At 45.6% G+C, this 15,912-nt stretch overlaps 1 protein-coding gene across 1 annotated transcript in view; it reads left to right on the forward strand.

Moving 5' to 3' along the window:
* The first annotated feature begins 7,676 nt into the window (after nucleotides 1–7,676).
* Nucleotides 7,677–15,912, forward strand: part of LOC146185102 (nephrin-like) — a 70,459-nt gene continuing 62,223 nt past the window's right edge. Inside the window, exons 1-2 of the mRNA XM_084605470.1 lie at nucleotides 7,677–7,737; nucleotides 12,567–12,716. Of these exons, the coding sequence (XP_084461596.1) occupies nucleotides 7,677–7,737; nucleotides 12,567–12,716 (211 nt within the window). The remainder of the gene's footprint in view (nucleotides 7,738–12,566; nucleotides 12,717–15,912) is intronic.

Consider the following 15,912-nt stretch of genomic DNA (forward strand, 5'->3'; position numbering starts at 1 on the left):
TTTCTTTTGCTTCGCATAACGCCAAGACCGCTGCTGAGGCACCTCTCGCTTCGTGCATTGCTCGTTTCAACCAGCGACGCACGCCTGAAACGGTTTGGCTCGGCTTTGTTTCTCCACTAGCTTAGATCTTAGCGAGTAAGAAGGAAATTGTTGAAACTGTGGCAGTGAATTGGTTTTAAAGGCAAAAGCATTTTTGTCTCATGAGTGGCTCCACCAGAAACCGTGTCCGCAGAAGTTGTGGTCATGAACAAGAATTATAATGTGCATTTCACGTATTTAAGGTGCGGAGGTTCGATTCCCGTGGAGACAGGATTTATTTATTTTAACTATCTTCCTCACGGCAGACTGGCCGATGATGATGTCACAATCTCGCGGTATCCCACGAAATCTCGCGAAGAAGTGTGACATTTCTCGCTGCCGGACAGACAGGGTCATGGCCGCGAGTGTGAGCAATTAGTCTTTCGCTTTACAAATTGCGTCTACTTCAGGAATCCAAGCACCATCCCTGTGCCATCGTAACGCGCTAACCACTATACGCCGATTTCCTGCGGATGTGGCCATAATTCTTGTCCGGCGTAAGGATGCTGGAGAGCGTTTATGGAAATAAACAAAAAAAGCAAACAAAAATAAATAGACGCGCCTATAGTATCGCAATAGCAGCAACAACGAGCACTCTTTCGCATTCTTCCATGTGCAGGTTCCACAGTACTCTTATCTTTATTTTTTCGCGATGCTTGAGCTGGTCTCGCACGTCGCGGAGGCTCAGTGGCTGACCCCGAGGATGCGGATTCAATTCAGGCTGTTGCGGCTTCAGACAGAGTGCAGCGTTCAGGACAAATAACTTTCGCCGCACGCACGGTTTCAACGGATTCCAACGCCGCGTAGGAGGTTGGATCTATGGCCGTGGTATAAGTACTATCTTGTATCAAACTAGCGCACTTCAAAACAAAGACACAGGAAGAGAACGACAACACAGCGCTGACTTCAACTGGTTTTTATTAGAGAGTGACACGATATATATGTACGAAAAGTGGGCGTGAAAGAATTGATAACTGCTGAGTTTGCACGTGGCGTAAAACACCGAACGCAAAGTTAAAAGGCGCACGATAACAATGTAGGTCAAAGCAAGGCAGAACGGCAGGGCTATGAAAAATAAAGAAGCGAAAAACAGGGAGATGTGTAGGTAAAAACAGTTAAAGATGGCACGATTCGAATATACATAAACTAAAATCGAAAAAAGGCCAAAAGGGGCATTAAGAGCGATAAAAGCCAAAGGGGGCATTAAGAGCGATAAAAACACAAAAGGGGCATTAAGAGCGATAAAAGCCAAATGGGGCATTAAGAGCGATAAAAACACAACAGGGGCATTAAGAGCGATAAAAGAATCAAAAGGACAATTAATAGCATTACAAGATCAAAAGGGCATTAAAAACAGAATACCTAAAACAACCAAGGCCAGGCCGCTAGAGGCTGAGGAGTGTACCCGGAATCTAAACATTAAAACTACTGTGCGTCTGGTTCAAATATTATAACTCGCGTTTAGTCAAGGCTATTGACGGTGTGCTAACACAATTTTGACCTAGCTTTAGAATGTGTACTAGTATAAGTACTATAGCCACAGCTCCGCACCAGCTGCGTTCCCTGCACGGATCGCTGCGAGGGCAACAAACGCGGCGCTCCCGCACCGCTCGCAGGCACGTATGCCAGAGCTGTTCTGCGCATGAGCGCGGCGCAATTAGAGGAGTGCTCGTGTGCACGGAGAGGCGCCTCAAAATGCATTTCTCAAGTTGGCAGCACTGCGAAAGGTAAGGGTGACTTGTGCCAATCAAGTTGTGGCGCACTGTATGCATGTGTCCCTGCGCGCCTGTCGACCACAGTGGAAGAATGTGGTATGAAAACAATCATATTGTCACGTGGTGGGGACAGTGCCGTATGTAACAAACAAATGGGCTGGTGTAGCACAAACATAAGCTTTTTATTGGACAGACTTGCACCAACTAAGCAACTCGGTCGCATTGGGAGCAAACGTCCTCGCTGCTTATAGAGTAAGAATACATTTGCACTCGTCAACGCTGAATTTATTCTGCAAGGAAACACCTAGATAAAGTACCATGTTGCTGGAACAATCGGGAATGGAGTGAAGTAGACGTGAGTGACTGCAATCATTAGAAATAATTAAATATTGACGCATCTTGCGCTTCTGAGAAAGCTATAAAGTCAATTTTGTGACTCCGAGCATGAAGAAAAATAACGTTCGAGGGCGCTTTGGCGACTAAAGGGATGAAAGGCGAAAGCCTGAGTGCTGAATTCTGCTACGTGACTGTTAGCGATGAATGCTGCTATGAGTAAAGCGAGCGACTACTCTTTCACACTCTGCGAGTGCATTTATTCAGCGAATTCGCTTGGCAGCGACGAGATCGCGTTCCTTGCATATTCGCAGTTTTACGTTTACTCTTGTGTGGTTGATTTTACCGGGTGCGCGCCATTATTTAGTAATTAATTACGCAACTGTCGCTAAGTACTAATTATTTATTATTTAGGAATCAGTGAATTATTTCGAATTAATGAGTGATTGGGAATTAAGTACGAAATAATAACAAGTAAATAATTAGTAAAAATTAATTAATTAGCCATTAGTTAATGATTCAATATAGTTGTTGGTAATTGATCATTCGTTGCCATATGGTCATATCAGGCATGCAATCGCACATACTGTGCTGGTGCTCTGTGATTGGTCGGACCTCCATGATGTCATCCTGTCTCGACCAATCAGAGCCGCCGCAAAAGCGTGACACTTTTGCTGACGACAACGATGAGGCAATGAATGCTTTCACCTAAATACCAGATCTTTCTGGACGCTACAATCAATTTTATAAGGCTGTAAGGTTGCATGCCTGCAGCTGTTCGCAGCGAAAATTGCCAGGGCGCTTAAGGTTCGCCTTTAAGAGTAGAACGGAATAGCTTACAGAGCCTAGTTTGCATCGCCTTCTCATTCGCTCCTTATACTCTTGTGCCTTAGAGCGACGTAGTTCTCGTGATAAAACGCTCTGCTTTGCCTCCAGCTGCCTGGCTCGGTACTTGGCGTCTTCGGCCAATGTACGTGGCATTGTCTCCGCCTGCCTCGCACGATACCCCGGGCCCCGCTTCTGACGTCAGGCTCTTTGCTCGCATCTGAGCATTTTCACGCCGTCTTTGCTTCATCCCTATCTTCTCGGCTTCAGTCTTGCGCCGGTGACCACATCCACCGGCAAGAGCAGACGTAGGTGCCCCATCCGCAGACGACGACTCTGAGCACCCAGCGCCGAGAGACGACACCGCACTCATCGTACACGCGTTACACAAGCGCATCTAAATCGTTTCTTTTTTTTTTTTTTTTTAAGATACGAGAATAATGGTGATGGTTGGCGGCAGTCCTTTCACACTTGGGGACACGTAATGTCATGGCATGATGAAGTAGAGCCTCATACGTTATACCGTTCGTGGGCCATCTGTTGAGGTAGCGCCGCACCATGACGGGGTTCTCCAGTGAGCGCCGCATTCCGGTGATAAAACTGCAGGTAAACAAAGCGGAATGTCAGCGGAAATGTATTTTGATACTTGCCTAACTAATCCGTTGCTACCTTCTAATGATGCACCTACCCATCAGCTTACAGCGTTAAGGCAGTGCATGCACTAGTCCCACCTTTATTCGCAAAGAAGCAATGGGTTTCCCTGCCCGAGTGGTTGCGTGTTTATCTAGCAAGCTATAAATGCAGAGTTCGATTCCGTTGGTGGGCGAGACATTTACGCGCAGCGTACTGTCCTCGTTGTGCCGAAAAACCGTCGCCGTACCCCAGTTTGAAAAGAAGCTTTCAAGGATGAGCCAAATTGCTTCCGGCGCAAACATTTGAGTGGAGCCGCCACGCGTTGCGGCAGCTACAGAAACTAAAAACCTGTTGCGATTCGCCAATGTAGATTGTGCATCCGCGTTCTAGTGCATCATCATCAAACTGCGCGTCATAGCCTAATGCCGGGGAAATGATACAGACCTTTAAAGAATGTATATGAGATACTTGTATAGTGTTTGATCGTTTGGGGGTGGTTGATGGCGTTATTAGCTGACTGATTGATTTGTGAGTACTGAATGAAACCACCGCCATGAAAAATTATCCCGTATGTATGGGTCACTACATTCGAACATGCGCGATGACTCGTGGCTGGTACTAGTGCAACAACATTTTCTAACATTGCACGGGAAGCGTCTCGGGGAAGTGTCTTCAATCGTCCGGGGAAGTGTCTTCCATCATAATGCTGCTCAGCGGTCAGGGAGAAGTCGTAAGACGGATGCCGAAAAGGCGGGGAAGAACGCTCCGTATGAGGCAGCTAGACAGTTGAAGCGAATGGGGATGCCGAGATATGAACGTTAGAAACGGAAGCGAAGCGCCGTAAGTGTGCAGAGGAAGCCCAACTGGAACATCAGTGAACTGCCAACGATTGTAATCATTTCTTATATAAAGCCAAAAATACCGAACTGAAACGTCAACATCGTTTTGTAATAGACAAAGAAGCAATTGTGATCAAATTATCGCCACAGTACCGAGAAATGAGGCAATGAGCGCACACGCTATCGCGTCTACTCTTAAGGAATATTTATGCGTTTTCCTAATTATTTTATTTATTTGCTTTATGCTGATTTTCGCGTTACAACCGGGACAGCGCCGGCCCCAATGATTGCACACAACCTTGGATGGTAGTACGTACAAGTATATAGGCGAAATTTCGGCATGGCCCCCGATGACAGCGAGACGTCCTCATCTGCGGTCGTAGAATAGTTGTATTAGGCTTTCGACAGGAAACGGCTATAGCTAACGCGACAGCTTTCTCCTATCCGTCACTTTTATGAGCAAAGGCCGCTGCTAGGTCCACGCTGCTTGACGTTGGGGTGAACTTCAGTCTCGGCGTTTTCATCAGCTCGGGAACAGGTGGGCATTCATTGCAAGCGGCACGCCAGTCTTTGTAGGTTCGATCACAGGTTCGACAGTGCGTGAGAGGTTTGTCAGAAATGACCTGTAATAGACACACTGTCCTGTAAATCCGCGCACGGCTTTACCGTCGTTTGGATGCGGGAACTAGTTGATAGCGGCCACCTTCTGTGGGTCAGGCCGCACACCTTTCCTTGCTAATCATGTGGTCAAGCAACAGCATACAGTTCTTTTTAGTTGCAGTTTGCGGCTTCTTCCATTCATGAATGCGGTTGCATTGATTGTGAGTTAAATATTCACAAGCCTGTTGCGCCGGTGCTCTCACATTAGCAGAGGGCCAAACCAGTGCAGAATCATGCAGGCATGGGTGCTGTCACAGCCACTAAGAGTTCGAGCATTGTAACCACTCCAGAGCATGCGAGCTCATAGATGTTGCCTTGCATACTGTCTTCAGTTCCCGCTCGCTGGCTTTGGGTGCGTCGAGAAAGGGAAACTGGGGAAGAAGTTGAAGCAGCCACAAAAATTAGTGGCGTACTCAATCGTTTCTAGGGTATTTTAAAACATTGGTTCCTGGGTGCATGTGACGCTTATCGGGTCGCGTGATGCAGGCGGCAGGGCGAGCCGAGTTCACTCGCACGCAGAAAGTAGGTTCACTCGACTGACCCTCTCTGCGAAGTGAATCTAAACATGGTATTATAAGGGAGTCTGGTTATCAGCAGGGGAAATGATAGATCGAAGTCTGGTTTGTACCGGCGCCATTGGGTTTCGCAGACGCGCATCGCTATCTTTGACTCCGAATTTTCACTGCACTGATTCACGCTTTGTGTCGCTGCAGTCACGCGACTCGTGACTCCCCAAGATTGACGCGCAGTTGTCGGTTCGGGCGGACGTTGCTCTGAGTGATGCGTTACTCTGTATTGTTCCTTGGTGTTTATGTCAACGAGGCTTACGTTTCTGCAGCACAAACGGTTGTGTTGACGGGGACCGGTTCGCCGCTTCGGGAGCAGACCGCGTTTCAGTCGCGTGGAAGGACAGCGTCAGGCAAGAGGTAGTAAATACAAAGTGTTGATACGTCATATGACAGGAGAGAAGTTGGTTTTTGACACAGATCTGGAGCAATCGACCTCTTCGAGAGGCGCTTGCATCGATTTTGTGTTGACACGTTCGTGCAAAGCGAACTTGTCACATCACTTCTGGGATCATGCATTGTCAGTGGATCCTCATGAATTGTCAGTGGAATCATCACCACTGACAATGCATGGGTGATATCGGAAATGAACGAACTGCGTAAAAACTTGAATATGTCTGGATATCTATAGCGCCCTTTATCCACTTTTACTACAATTGATTTCGTATCACTGAAAATTTCGTTTTCTGCGCGCTGATCGCACAGCGCCGAGTAAACAGTCACACGCTGGAGATATTCGAGGCGCAGGTGTTGTTTTCCTCCGGAAGCGGATGCTCCACGTGACCTAGCGCACCGATCAATGACGGCAGAGTGGTGCGCGAGCTTGGATTTGCAGCGATGAGTGGTGGATAAAAAATTCAGGTAAGTGTGGAAATAGAAGATGCACGAAAACGCTCTTCGCGTGGAAATGCAACAGAAAAACATGTTCCGACCGCCGCCTGGTAGTTGTTCCATGCAAGCTAGCACTGTATGCTGTTTCTGCTATATCTGTCCAGGATATTGCAGGGAACAGCGCTGTTCGATTTTTCACGAGAGGGGCAGCTATATGCGAGCCAGTGGCATCCTCGCCTGACGTCATGATAGTTCATTTCCGGATCGCGTCGTCTGCTTCGTTTTCCCCTGTAGTCGAAGTCACCCTTATTAATTGCCGTGAAGCAGAAGGAAAGCGGGTATGATGACACGGGATTTAAACTGTATACAGAACGAATATACCATGATAAAGTCTTATTTACCACTATTTTCTTGCAGGAAATTCTCCATTTGAATGAAGCGAATTTGTATTCAAAAATTTTCATCAGAATGAAAAGATCTCTTTGCTTACCATATTATTACTACGAGGAAGCATATCACGTTGCCCGAAGTTTTTTTTTTTTTTTTCGTACGCGTAATATCCTCGTAACAAAAAACAATATATTTAATTATTGTGTTTCAGCAGAAATTCGGACACATGTGCAGCACGCCACGGATTACAGCACATGTTCAATTCCAAAAGCAGTTTTTCTTAAAAACATGAGACGATGCAAGAAGGATTAGAAGATAATTTGCAGAGTTCACTGTGGAAAATATTAACACTTTACTAATTAACTTGCCATTTGAGAGAACTATAAAGACCGGGTGCACAGAGAACAGCTCTGACTGCACTATCGAGGCGGCTGAATTCGGAAGGAGAGCAACGTGTTGGAACCGTTGTTTGTTTGCTGTAATCAGCATTCTTCAGATGAAAAATCATTTCAGACAGGTGTTGCTAGAGCACCCTTTTGATGTTCCTATATTTCCGTAATATTGTTTGTTTGTTTTTTTTCTCTCTTATTTTTTGTATCCCATCGCGCGTTTTATTCGGACGGCGTCTCGCAGTTGATCGAATCGTTGCTCCTAGCCCGGAAGTTCCCATTCCCGTCATGCCCTCGGTCCCAGCCGACGTCCGAGCAGAGTGTCTCCCTCTTCGCTCCCTACATGGCGCCCTCTCGCCCCTGGGATCGGCGCGTCCCCGGCCGGGCGGCCATCGCAGTGTTGCGGCCATCGACGTGATGGGTGCGCGCGGAGGTTGCGCGCGGCTCTCCCTGGCCTTCGCCCTCCTTGGGTGGCAAGGTGAGCGGCCCGCCGAAATCTGTGTATATAAGTGTGCGTCGAATTTTTACGGCCTTTTAATTTGAACCCGGATGTACTTCGTATCTGAACTGCGTGCGGGCCACTGACGGCGCCAGTCGATCTCAGTTTTAGATTTTCTTTTTCTTTTTTTCGCAGCTATTCAGACTCGCGCATTGTCTTTACACTTTCACGACTCTAGATCCCTATCTTATAGCCAGCTGCGGGTACTATCGCACTTATCACAAACGTTTCGTTAACACACTTTATATTTCGCACTCATCCTGCAGCTAAGCTCGTCTCGGAGTAAATCGTACACATTGCCCCTCTGGAAAGCCTTAATGAGTGTGGGAGCCAGAGTGATGCCCTGATTGCGCATTGCGCATTGGGAACGATCCGGGGCTCATTAACAAAGAAGCGCTAATTGGAATTAATCTTGAGCCTCAGCAAGCTACGACTCCGATAGAATTGTCAAAGACCTTTGCTGCGATTTCACCGTTTCAGCCTGAACCTGTCGCCTGTATAGGTCTTTTTTAAGAGAATGATATAATATTAAATTTGAGGTTTTGATACAGCCGGTGTTTTTGACAGTCAACTCGGCTCACGATAGGTCAATGTATACAGCCAGGACCCTTCTTTAGTACCTAAGCAGCAGGCGGCAGTCCGACGTCGGCTGAAGATATACTTTCCATCTGCAAATTTTTCAAGCCTATGGCTAGTTTGCAACGACTTCATTATTGAAAGCAAAGGTTCGCAGCGCGTTGATGGTTGAAGACCAAGGGCCTATATTCCTCACGTAACAATTTTCAGGACACATGCAAAGCGCACGAAAATATCAATGCAGGTAGTAGCGTCAGTTAAGAGACGCTTCCGTTAAACATTTTGTCCAAAGCTTCTGTTTCAAATATTAGTGAAGAAAAGACCAACAAAATGGCTAGTCTGGACATCTCATTTGTGAATTAAATGCTTTCTTCATCACATATTTATCAGGGTTATAGCATGTGATAAAAAGCAGCTGGCAAATCTATCCATGCTTGAACACATGCCTGTTTTTTTCTTAGGTGCTAATTTTACGAGGGCTATCTCCGGTTACTACGCCTTCAAGGATCTGCATAGTACTGACTGCTATCTGTCGAAACGACTGATTTTGGCAGACGAATGATTATTGGAATGCGAATTGGCGCAGCACGAGAACGTTTCAGTTACTACTATAACTTTTAACTGAATAGTTTCTTCAATGATTACTGATGATTGCTGACTACTCTCTTCAGAGATAGTAAAGTTAACTTCATAAAATGAAATTTTAGTCGCTATCGCTTGCCGACAGATTAGTGTGTGTCTTGATGCGTGCGTTTAAGTAGACAGCATTCGTACTGTTTTTCAAGTGTATGGTTCTAACGTGGCATTTAAGGCATTTACATGGCGTGCAGAAATTGTCTGGAATCCGTTTATTTAAACCTCTTACATGCTCTTAAATAGTTCTTAACAGCCCTCAGACTGTCTACAGATTTATACCCGTACACTATCCTTAGACTAAGTAAAACTTGAAATTGCGTTTCTCCTCCCCCCTTCTCCCCCTCGACCATTCCTTTACTTATAGCTGCACGCAGCCCCGCGTCATGCACCCTTGAAGAAGGAGCCGAACCGGCTATGAAATGTCGGGCTTTGTAAAATAAAAAAGTGTTGGTTGGAGAAATTTCAAGTTTTACTTAGTCATCAACCCAACCAGACAGGCAAATCTGTCAAAATGTTTAGCTTTCAAACTATCCTTAGACATACTCTTGTCTATAGACAAATTCAAGACTCTCTAAGTGTTCTATGGAATATCTATCAACAAAAAATGAAATCTTTTATAGACTTCAGTCAACGCGTTCTCTAAACACTGTTTATTTGTTTATATATGAGCGACAATACTGCTTAATCTGTGGTTAGTCTATTGACAAAAGCAATCGGTTGTAAACATTCGAGTCTATAAAATGTCTATAATGCGACTATAAACCATTCTATGAGGACATGGGCAATTTAAACAAAACATGGCTTATTTAGGCTGAGAAGGCTGGCGTGGCCAGTTTTTCGCATGGCGTTATCAGTTATCCCTGGCAATATCATCCAAATATTCTGTGAATTTCGCGCGCTATTGCGGAAAAGTCAAGACAAATGCTGGGCGGTCGTCTGCGGTGAAAGGGTAGATTTAGCGTTCAGAAATAATGCAGCTAATGCGGTTTTCCAAGATAACTCTGCACTCTCAATATCTTGTTCGAGCAGCTGTAGTCGGTCGCACACCACTGGCTTGCACCAATTTTTTGCAAGTCAGGTTACAAAGCTCGTTTCAAAGTTTTTAATAGTTAAGCTTCATCATAAAGACTACCATATTCAAGTATGGGCGCCAAAACACCTGCATTTCCCTACATATGAAGGGGTGACGGCAGTACCTCCAGTTAAAGTAAAGAAGAGAAAAGGTTGAAAGGCTTGGAACTCTTATTCGGCATATGGTACGCGGGCGAGTTAGAGGCTATTTATTGATTCACGGCGGTCTCTTCAACATGCGTCAGTTATAGCTTGGATTATTTCAGAGCATTATAATCATTTATGGCGATTATAGGGCATACGTAAGCCTACAGCATTAGAAGGAGTCTGGTTTGTATGGTTTGTAGGGCTTAACGTCCCACAGCAACTTAGGCTATGAGAGACGCCGTAGCGGAAGGCTTTGGAAATTTCGACCACCTGAGGTTCTTTAACGTGCACTGACATCGCACAGCACACGGGCGTCTAGCTTTTCTCATCCAGCGAAAAGCAGCCGCCGCTGCCAGGATTCTATCCCGCGTCCTCGGGCATAGTAGTCCAACGCCGTAACCACTGCGCCACTCCGGCGGGGCGCATTAGAAGTAATACGAAAATAATTGCCCTCTTCATGTACAACGTTCGATCTTACACAGTATGCAGACTTGTCATAAGGTATGCATGCGGCCAAATACGTTTATGTCTCGAAGGCTGGACATAAACCTCAACATCCATCTGTTTGGTATAAGGGCACACAGTTGCGTCAGCAATAACTTTAGTTGGATATCACGAGCTACTCGTTTCTCCTAGAAGAGTTTACGTGCTGAATGGTCGAGTACCAGCAGCTCAGGTGTTGATATATAGTCTCACCATGAGCGCATAAGCTGTCAGAGAATGGCTGCTCTGTGGATAGCTATGGTACCAAGCATATTTTCATATGCCTTGTTTAAGAAGAAACCATTCCCTTAAGGCACACATAAGAATTTATTTCTTTTTTTTTTCTCCTCTGATAATAAAATAAACTCTTGTCGCATTTACATGGAGTCCCAGCTAAGATGGATCAAACTTTAAAAACAGACCTAAGCGAATTTTCGTAGGAAACATGTAAGTGCCCACTGAGATTTCTTTTTTTTTTTTTTTCTTGCTTTACGCCTGCGAGAATAGTTTGCTGAAATTAATATACACCTCTTAAAATGTGGCCTTACGCTGAAATGTATATATGATGAGGAAAGTTATCGACAATTATGAAAATGGTCTGACCCAGGAGTTTCCGACAAGGCAGCCTTGAAGCGGCGCTTTTTATTTGAAAAAAAAAAAAAAGAAAGAAAAGAAATGAAAGCCCTCCAAGTTTAAACGACGCCACGTGAGCCTACGTTCCGTGCTTCTTAATGCGCCGCAACTAATGTGCTTTCAACCCGACTTGGTAAAACGCCGGAAAATTAGCTCTATCTTCACAGTTCATGAGAGAGCTTCGCTTTGCGGCTGGTTGCACAATAAATTCAACGACTACTGACAGCGCGCTGGTGTTGGCGCACGAGCAGATAGCTAGCGTACCATGCACATTGTATATCCCAGAGCGGAGGTGGCGAGCAGGAAGGATTTCCTCCCGACGTTGGCCTATCTGAAGGCCCGCATCATAAATGAAAGCTTGTGTCATCCTTATCGGCACAATCATCCATATATGTGGCTACCCACGTGATTTAGTTTGTCTATTTTCTTGCTGGCGTTGAGAGCAACGGTATCTTTAATGCAGATTTTCTTTTGAAAAAATTGCTGCGTGATGCACTGTCAAAATCCAAATGCGAGCTTTGCATGATAAGCTGCTTTCTGCCGCCCACCGGCCCCCATTTCGGAAAACGCAATGTGCCTTGTACTCTTCGTATCGGCACCTACGGCAACAGCGCCGCGTCTCTCTACTCCTCCAGTCCGGTCATGAGTAACTTGTGCTAACGTTTCTTTCTTTTTCTTTTTTTTTTTCGCTCCAGCTGGACGTTGCGCTCAAGCTGTTCAAACTGAAACACAGAGTTGGAGTAGGTTATACGATTAGGCGTCCACAGTTATAACTATTGATTTGAGCACCCGCCTCGTAGGCTAAGTGAGGGGTTCGATCCCCTGCGGTGACTTCGGCCGCCCACCAGGGATGCAAAGAGTGCATGCTTCCGTCTCGCCTGGCTCTCGCCTTCCTTCTGGCGAAAATATCAGATTATGAATATATGACTTCACCTTAAGTATACAAAAACAGCTTGTGACAACCGCCCTTATGTCATTAAAATGCATCGTCATCTTCATCATCACAGTCGCCATATGTTCGGATACAGCTTGATGCTCAATCCACGCTCTTCCACGGACTCACGCAGTTACATCACTCCACGCCGACGATCACTTGCCTGCCATGGCTCCAAAAGATTGCGAGCGCTCTATAACATATTTTTGTCTTGTAAAAAAGAGTGCGCGGGAGCATGATGAGTCCTGCGCTGAGCTTCACATATGTTATTGTGAGGCTACCCAAAACTAATAAAAAATAATATGCCTCTGCCTGTGCTTCACAGCAGCGATTTCGGTGGCGTGGGCGAGCGGCCAGCAGTACTTCCGCGTGCGGCCCCGCGATGCCCAGGCGGTCGAGGGACAGACAGCCGAGCTGCAGTGCCACGTCGGCAACCTGGCCGGACCTGTACAGTGGAGCAAGGACGGATTCCTGCTCGGTAAGTGGTCGACGCGCACTACTGCTGTTAACACGTCTTTCGCTTTCACGCCAATAAAGTGCAAGCAGCGGTAGCCTTTCGCCAAACCTGAAGGGTAGCCGAAGAACCACTGTGGTAGAACCATCCCAGCTGATGTTTCGCGCAGTCAGTACTTCTCGAAGTTTCATCTCATCGAGTATATATCAACAAATATATTCTCGTCAAGTATATTTACACCTTATCGTTTGCGTATTTTAAATGTTCAGTAGTTAACGTCGACTAATTATTCAAGTACGCGGAATGAGAATGTCGCTACTTTACATCACTCCCAACAACGCTGACTTGATTTCATTTGGTAAGAGCACTTTGGCATCTCTCTTTTTTTTAATCTTGTTAGATGGTACTCTGTATTCAGGAAACCAGTACGGGAGGCGTTGTATTTTTACCCAGCTGCAGTGGTGAGTTCCTGTTACGTTTTGTGCAGCTTGTCATCTTGTCATGAACAACAGGAAGCACTAGTTTTTGGGACGCAACTTTCCGGAAACACGGCATTCCGGCGTTAGCTCGACACCCCACTCAGCATTCATACGTTGCTGCACATGCAGCACGCACGAATACTAACGTTTCTTATGTCTTCGCAGAGCTCCTCTGCATGAAATCGAAGGATTAATATTTTATTCCCTTTTGCGAACCTGCATCCCAAGAAATTATATACCTGAATGTACGCCGGCCGATTATGCGCATTTATCTTTAGGGCGATGCAAAAAAAAAAAAAAAACACGCGAATCAGGCGACAGTGGCGAAAGTAATAGAACAACGCTGAAAACACGCCGCTTAGCCCTGCAACAAGACTGAAAATGTCTTGTTGCTTAATGAAAAAAAAAAAAAAAAAAAAAAGAAAGCTCTGAAATGCCTTCCATCTCTCTTTTGCCATCTAAATGTGCAATTTGTTCAGTTATAAGAATTTTTTACATCTTGTGGAAGTATACGATAAGGCACGAGAACAACGTGGCTATGAAAACAACAAAGTTTGATTTCATGTAAAAACCAAAGCCTTGCATGAAGACGATGTTACGTTTCGCTGTTTCTGTCTTTTAAAAGGCAATAAATGATAAATGCGCGTGGCAGTCAAGTGCTGCAAGCCCGCACACGCTGCTCTCCACCTCTTGCCTCCGCTGCCTCATGCTGCACAGTGCTCTGAATGTTGGCCCGTTTCTTCCCCTTCCCTATTTCTTGCTGCACTTTTACTCTCCTTTACTTTCTGAACCGACCGTGCCGCCTCCTCTCCATGTTTGTAGACAGCTTCACTTTTTTTTTCCCCCTACGCGCTGCGTGCTTACCCTCAAGGCTCCGATTCATTCACAAAGTAGGCTTCTTCTGAATGTTGCTAAATCTAGTGGTAAAGGCACCTAAAAGAAGACTCGGTGTTGTTTTTCTCTTTTCAATTACAAAAAAATCTTAGCCTCGCGATTCTAGGTAGTGCACGGGCGACGATGTCACATCTTGGGAGTCGTCTTTACTAAAGGGTGGAAAATGTACAGTTGTCTATGGAAGATGAACTGGGACTTCAGTTTCATTTTACTATATCCGAGTTTCTACTATATCCTAGTTTACTATGGCGGGTTTCTACTGCAGTTTGAAAGAGCTACAATAGTCATTATCAGCCATTTATTTATTCAAAATACCTTACAGGGCCCAGAAGCACATTGAGTAAGGGGGAGCAAAATAACGAGCTAAGTACAATAGGAACAATTAGTTAAATAGAACGCGCAGTACAAGGCAATTATTTATTACAAATACCTTACATAGTCAGTCATAGGCTCCACCGCTCTATCTGTTGGCTGGCGAACTTGAAAGGCCCGTCTGGGAGACTTGCGCGTTGGAGCCGCTATACAGGACTCAGTTTGAAATACTCGCGCGAGGACACTTGGTTATGTCATCACGAAACCGCTTAGCCAATCAGAGTGGCGGCACAAGCCAACAAGAACGGTCAGCCAATATTCTTGGTAGGTGATGATGAGCGTATAAGTTTTTTCGGACCGAAATCGGAACATAATGCCTAGCAAAGCAAAAAAAAAAAAAAAAAAATGATCAAACAAAAAGTTCCCATTACGAACACTGAGCGTTCAATAAACACAACAAAAATCATCTCTTGGAAACAATTATCCGCTTTTATTGTTTCTATTTTTTTCAAGTACCCTGAAAAAAATAGGAAACGCATAATTTATTTGGTTTTCTCTATAGAGGTTAAGGTCCAAAAGTGGCTGTGGCGATGAAGGATGCTGTAGCGGGGGCTCTGGATAATTTTGACCACATCTGTTTCTTTAACAGGCACTGACGTCACACAGTACATGGGCCCCAAGAATTTAGCTTCCTTTTAAATGCAGCCGCTGCAGCCTGGGATCGAGCCCGCGTCTTCGGGCTCAGCGGCCGGGTACCATAAAGCGCTAGCCGCATGAGGCGACAATTCGCGACGGCGTCGCGCGTTGGTCGCGCGTTGGGCTGAGGGCCGCCAAAGCATTGCCGCTTGTCGTTGTCGCTCAGTTCCTGGGTTTTTAGAAAATTTCGCGTGTTGCCCGCAAGCAGCTCACGAGGTAGCCAATCGCAGAAGGCTTTGGGGTGCTCAACTCCCGTTTAGACTCCTTTTTATTTCATTTCTTTTTTTTTCTTTTTTTTTTTTTTTGCGGGAGAAGTTTGTTTTCCTACTCCAGTTTGGGCGAAGAGTCTGCTGCCTGCAGACGCTCACTTCCTCTGATACGTGTATATATGAACGCATCGAGACGATTCAGTAAAAGCTTAGTATGATAGTAAAAGAAAAAAAGAGGCTAGTGTGTCTAGATATTGTTAATTTTCGAAAGGAGCAGGAGAAAGTCAATGCTTGCAATGCAAGTCGAGATTGCAGTGTATAGTAGCGCACCGCTGCTCTGTGACTCTTTAAAATGCGATGCGTTACAAGAAATTTCATCAGTGTTTTGTCGTACTTCATGCTGTTTAGTGTTAGTTAGAAACGGGATATAGCGTAACGTACTCCCCTTGACCGAACGACTTGCCGAAGGTAACAGAGCAACGCTGAAAACGCGCCTCTCTGTCGCTTAGCCCCATCGCTGCGTGCAGTGTGCATAAATGGCAACGACACGCGCTGGCGGCGGCGTCGCGCGACGGATCGTCAAGGATTGTCGCCTCACGCAGTTACCGCTTAACACCTGTGCCAACGCGG

This window comes from Amblyomma maculatum, chromosome 6, assembly GCF_055883805.1.
Source record: "Amblyomma maculatum isolate TAMU_Amacu chromosome 6, ASM5588380v1, whole genome shotgun sequence".
In the NCBI taxonomy this organism is placed as follows: Eukaryota; Metazoa; Arthropoda; class Arachnida; order Ixodida; family Ixodidae; genus Amblyomma; species Amblyomma maculatum.